The sequence below is a fragment of the Cicer arietinum genome, chromosome 2 (genome assembly GCF_000331145.2).
Source record: "Cicer arietinum cultivar CDC Frontier isolate Library 1 chromosome 2, Cicar.CDCFrontier_v2.0, whole genome shotgun sequence".
NCBI classification, from domain to species: domain Eukaryota; kingdom Viridiplantae; phylum Streptophyta; class Magnoliopsida; order Fabales; family Fabaceae; genus Cicer; species Cicer arietinum.
Genome location: NC_021161.2, coordinates 5,848,994 through 5,855,101, shown reverse-complemented (window position 1 = coordinate 5,855,101; position 6,108 = coordinate 5,848,994). Strand labels below are relative to the sequence as shown.

Here is a 6,108-nt window from a genome sequence, read left to right as displayed (position 1 = left end):
GAGTAACAACTATAAGATTTAACTTTGAAAAAGTTACATTTTTTATCAAGCAAACTATTATCATAATCGACTAATAATAGGTCATCAAATTTGTGTGCAACCTTAAGAAAAAAACTCAAAGCTCAACCATGAACCAAATAACTACCATCATGAGATGGTTAAGTATGTCTCCTCTTTCTCTATTTTCAACCTTGTCATTATCCTCATCATCAATTTTCAATAGACAAATCATTGACAATTGGAAGGAAAAAAAAAACTAATTAATACACATTAAAATATAAAAGAAGTACTTAATATTAGGACAGCAAAAGTATACACTTTTTAGTGACTCAGGGGCACATATTATTTGCTCAAGCTCACGGGTAATAGCTGGTTAGTGAGTTAAGGAATACCGCAAGAATTAATTTAACAAGAATGTTACCTGATCAAATTTGAAAAACTAATAATATCACTAACTTACTAAAATTTAGCTATAAAAAATATATATATTATGTGCATGAGGTTGCTAGTTTAATGGTAAGAATTTAACATTTTAACCTCAAACGACGGAGTTTAAATTTTATCTAATGTTGTTGTAAAATGACTATTAATGTCATTTTCATTAATAATAATTTTTATTTTTCTCATTTTTATTTTTAAAAATATTCAAGAATCAATTTAGATTGCTACTTCTATTGCTTCTTGCCCGTTCAAGGCAAGAACCCTTAAAGGCGAATAAATAAGAGGGAGGAAGAGTCAATCTAAAAATATCATCTAGAAGCACTACAGTTGAAAATAACACTAAAATTCATTTTCGCTAATATAACAAAAACCACGTAGCACTGACACTTCAGATTGAAAGTGTGTCTGATATTTTTGATGTCGATACTTGTGTTATATTTAATAATTTTTGTTTTCTCAAATTATTTCCGATGTCAATGTTGAATCTACTATTTGTGCTTCATAGATCGAGAATCAAATTGGACCTTAAAGGCTAACATTACAAGTTTTCTTCATGAGCACTTCGTATCACCAAAGAGAAACCAAACTCATAACAATTAACAAGACAACAGATTTTACATCAATAGAAATATTGGGATAAGGTGCTTGAACATTGTACAACGAAAAATTAGAGAGATAATAGAAAAAGGACAATACTTGATGGAATCATGGAATATAAATTAGGGATATTTTTGTAAAACTTATAAACATCCTCAAGAAGTGTGATGGTCTGAATTTTTCCCTTAGATTAAACTTTGCTTTTTATCAAAAGGAGAAAAGACATGCAAAAGTATCATTATCACAATAGGAAGCTGAGATTCTAACTAAGTTAGCATCTCAGCTCGTAACTATCATCTGCAGCACGCCTCTATGTTAATACAAATAAATAAAACAAGACATGTACAAATATAGGGACCAAACCAAACTGAAATTCAAGTAAATCCAAACCTAAATTGTAGCATATAACCCAAAATAGATCATTTGTTGTCAGCTTTATGATACAACCGACTTGGTTTCAGTATTGTTAAATCGTTGATATAAAGCCATTATAGCGCTATAGCATAACGAAATTTAAACAAATAGTTATTGCAAAATACTATTTAATAAAAATATTGTCAAATAGCGGCTATTTCAGTACTTTAGCGTAGTAAAATTTAAATAAAGTGTTATTTTTTTCAATTCACAATTGACAACATAGATTTATGGTACAATTAGAACTATCAATAAAACTCCATAGTTCTAAACCCCTCTTCAATAATGTGATACTAAGCTCCTAATATTAAGTTCGAAATAATTTTTTTAAAGCTTCAATCCATTATTTCATTATTTTTTGTAGGCTTAAGTGAGGGACTCATAAGTCTAATATTTTGTTAATCGAAAAAAAAAAATTGAAACATTTTCGATATTTATTTTCCTCGCATAAATATCAGAAAAAATTCTCAAAAAAATCTAAAATATATTTTTCTCAAAAAATATTTTAAATAATTTTTTTCTAAAAAAATTGTGAGCAAAATCAAAAAATTATTTTTTTTGAAAAAATCAATTTTTTTCTCGAATTAAAAAATTTGTAAATCTTTTTTTATATAAAAAAAATTGAAAAAGTTTTGAGAACAAAATTTATTTTTTGGAAAAAAAATTAAAATTTTTTTTCAAAAAAATATTCTTTTTTTTGAAAAAGTGGGCTTATAGGCCCATCTAAGTCCACAAAATTTTAAGAGTTTTTGGTTTTGGAGGCTTTCCTTTTTTGAAGCCATTTAAACTATGAAATTGTTTGCCCTTCCAACATCTAGGTTAATACCAATAATTAGTAGATTTGTGAAATTGACAGCTTTAAATATAACTATTTTCTATATTAAATGTATCTTATTAATATAATTTTGTTATTTTAATTTTATTTATTTATTTATTAAATTAATAATCATTTAATTGTTAAAATAAATAAAACCTTGTAGATAGTCGCATCATCGAGATGTGACCTCCTGTTGCATCAAAAAAAATTATCCTTCAAGTAGTCGCAGGGTAGGATGAAGGTAAAAAATATAGACGTTTTATTATATATTTTTCAAGGTATATATTGGTAAGTTTTTTTTAATATATATAATCCTAACTTATAATCTGAATTTTCTAACTAACTAAGATCGACCAAGATATTTTGTTTGTTATTGTGAGCCAATTTCTAAACTAATCTTATCATAGTTATCGGAATTTTGTGATTATTATGTTAAGGTATATTAAAGGGTGGTGGTTGTTCATCCCCCTCTAATGTTTATTCATAACGTATAAAAAATACTATTAAATTGAAATTTTTGATAAATTTTTAATTTTTAATTTTTTGTTTGTGCGGTTCGGTAAAAAGCTTAAAATCTTTAGAGATCGAAATAGTATAACATTAAAAAGTTATCTAAGAAAAAAACTTGTTTATTCATCCGGAAATGTTTCATAAAAGGATTAAATATATAGAAGTTGATTATTACTTTATTTGAAAGAAAATCCTTTATGGCATCATTAAAACCTCTTTATTAAACTCATATCTTCATTTCTTTAAAGAACTATTATTGATTATAATATATGTAACAAGTTGGATGCATGTAATATATATAGTTTAGGAGGATTCATGTAATATATATAGTTTAGGAGGATTCAAATTCAAATTTTGACTGAAATAATTTTTTTGGAGAATTTAAAAGAATACATATTGCTCCAACTTAAGGAAAAATATTATTATTCTTTATTTATTTCCATTGATATAGTTTTCTTATTTATCTATTTTCATTTTCTTTTGTGTTCCGCTTTTGATAATTCCAAAATATTCAACTTATATCAGTCATCGATACCTACCTCGTATCATTTAATCACTTATTTAACAAATTTTAATTGTTCCTTCCAAAAAACTACATGTATGAGTATTATTTTTCCTCTCCTCTCCTCTCCTCCCATCTTTCATTAAACAACTTGGCTTAAAATATGAAGGAAGAAATTTGCATGGAGAAATTAAACAATAAAAATACAATCAACATCAATTGCATTATATAATTGAGGCAATGCCACAAAAAATACAAATATTTTGGAAAACCAAAAATAAAAAAAAGCTGTGGTGTAGGGAGAAGGACCCCTTGCTCACAAGAGCATACTAAACACCTAAATATTCAACACACAGTTATTGCAAAAACAGAAAAGAAAGAAAGAAAAAAACAGAAAATTTTTCATTCTCTGTAAATCACAAGCAGAACCTTGTATGGTTACTTGGATTCAAATATCTTACTACCATTTACTTGCCACTAGCGAGCTGGTTACGGATGAGCTTTGTGGCCTCAACCATGTTTGTGAGAGCTGGATTCACCTCTCCATACTTGCGAGTTTTGAGACCACAATCAGGATTCACCCACAAAATGTTTGTCTCAAGCACTGCAAGCATCTTGTTGACTCTATCAGCAATTTCTTCAGTTGGTGGTATTCTTGGAGAATGAATGTCATAAACTCCAGGTCCAATTCCAGCTCCATACTTAACTCCATCACGGAACACCCTTAAGAGCTTTTCGTCCGAACGAGAGTTCTCAATGGTGATCACATCAGCATCCATATCAATGATTGAGTGGATGATATCATTGAAGTGAGAGTAGCACATGTGAGTATGGATCTGCAAATTGTTAAATAATTCAAGTTATGGATGTAACATTCTATGACTTTATCATACATTAGAAGACAAACAACATTCTAATACCTGAGTAGTATCCTGCACACCAACATTGGTGATCCTGAAGGAATGGACAGCCCAATCCAAGTAGTGAGCTTGTCCTGATTTCCTCAATGGTAATCCTTCTCTCAAAGCAGCCTCATCAATTTGGATAACAGTAATACCAGCTTTTTCAAGGTCTTCTACTTCATCCTTGATAGCCAAAGCAATCTGATAGCAAGTCTCAGATCTGTAAAAAGGTTGAATACCGCGTTAGAAATAACAATAAAGTGTGTTGCGTGTCCCTCAAGGTACAGCCCAATAGTATAGGTTGGGACGCCGAAGGAGTATTGAAAAGGTGGTCTAGAGTTTGATTTTTTATGTTGACAAATTTCCTCTCTCCGTAACAAACTAACTACTAACATTTGTCTATAAAAAAAAGAAAATGACGAGCCTTGTTTATACCTAGGCTGGTCATTTCGAACAAAGGACCAGTTGAGAATGGTGACAGGGCCGGTAAGCATTCCCTTCATTGGGCGTTTGGTCATTCCCTGAGCAGTAGATGACCAGAAGACAGTCATTGGTTTTGGACGGCTCACATCACCGTAGATGATTGGTGGCTTCACACAGCGAGATCCATAAGATTGCACCCATCCATTAACAGTGAAGGCAAAGCCTGACAACTGCTCACCAAAGTACTCAACCATATCATTTCTCTGCAATGAAAGGAAGCAACAATTAGTCAGAAGTACAATTGCGATTTGTTCAAATTTCATTACGCTATAGTGTTATAACTTATAAGGCTGCAATAGCTTCTATTTGACAACATTGGTCCTTAAATGAAGATGAGAACTGACCTCAGGCTCTCCATGTACAAGGACATCAATATCAAGCTGTTCTTGGAGTTCAACGACTTTACGGATTTCCTCTTTAATTGCAGTAACATACTCTTCCTCTGAGATCCTGTAAAAAATAAAACAAGCTTAGATTCAACACAAGAAGAAAAAGGTAAAGAAAGGCGAGTTTATCAGCTCTGAGTATATCTTACTTGTTGGCCTTGTATTCACGTCGCACTCTCCTCAATTCAACAGTCTGAGGGAAGGATCCAATGGTAGTGGTTGGCAGGACAGGAAGGTTGAGCTTCTTTTGTTGTGCATCGAGTCGGGAGCTGACATTTGTGGCACGACGATGTTCAGATCCCTTCAATGCAGCAGCCTATGAGGGAAAGGGAAATATGTCATAAGTAAAAAGAGAATGAATTTGCAAAATTCTGCTCAACAGAAATGGGAAGTTGAAACACTCACAGCCTTCTGAACAGCCTCATTAGTCACTCTTGGAGAGGACTTTCTTGAAGCCTGAGCTGCAGCATTAGAAGAGAAGAAGGCCTGCAAATGAAACCATAAAAATAGTGAAACAAACAGGAATGAAACATATAGTTTTCTCTGATATAGGATAAAGGAAAGAAGGGTTAATTACCTCATCCTTTTGATCAGACAATGCCTTGGCCAATGCATTTACTTCAACAACTTTTTGTGCAGCAAAAGCTAACCATGATTTGATCTCATTATCCAACTTGGTCTCATTAACAAGATCAACAGCAGTGTGAAGAAGTGAACAAGAGGTTGACACAACAAGTTTATCTGCATACATTTTATTAAATAGATATATCAAGTGACTATATTATTAAAAGGAAAAATCTGCCACAATAACCATGAAATGCATGTTTTTGAAAAATACCTTTTCCCACAATGTCCTCCAAACCATTTAATGTAATCAGAGAAGCAGTAAGATCATTAGCCCAAATGTTCCTTCCATCGACGATTCCGGCGAACAAGTATTTTCCAGTTGGAAATCCACCCTTGATCAAATCGACAGTTTTAGCTCCACGGATTAAATCAAATCCGAACCCCGAGACACCAGGCAGACTTGTGAGGGTCTTGTATGCCTCAGCAGGA

At 31.7% G+C, this 6,108-nt stretch overlaps 1 protein-coding gene across 2 annotated transcripts in view; it reads right to left on the bottom strand.

The window, feature by feature from the left end:
* Window positions 1-3,485: 3,485 nt before the first annotated feature.
* Window positions 3,486-6,108, bottom strand: part of LOC101500594 (5-methyltetrahydropteroyltriglutamate--homocysteine methyltransferase) — a 4,490-nt gene continuing 1,867 nt past the window's right edge. For both annotated transcript variants that reach the window (XM_004489622.4, XM_004489623.4), the window contains exons 6-13: window positions 5,891-6,108; window positions 5,630-5,793; window positions 5,458-5,538; window positions 5,202-5,368; window positions 5,011-5,116; window positions 4,619-4,869; window positions 4,202-4,403; window positions 3,486-4,117 (exon numbers count right to left, since the gene is read on the bottom strand). In XM_004489622.4, coding sequence (XP_004489679.1) covers window positions 3,749-4,117; window positions 4,202-4,403; window positions 4,619-4,869; window positions 5,011-5,116; window positions 5,202-5,368; window positions 5,458-5,538; window positions 5,630-5,793; window positions 5,891-6,108 — 1,558 coding nt within the window. In that variant the 3' untranslated portion in view covers window positions 3,486-3,748. The remainder of the gene's footprint in view (window positions 4,118-4,201; window positions 4,404-4,618; window positions 4,870-5,010; window positions 5,117-5,201; window positions 5,369-5,457; window positions 5,539-5,629; window positions 5,794-5,890) is intronic.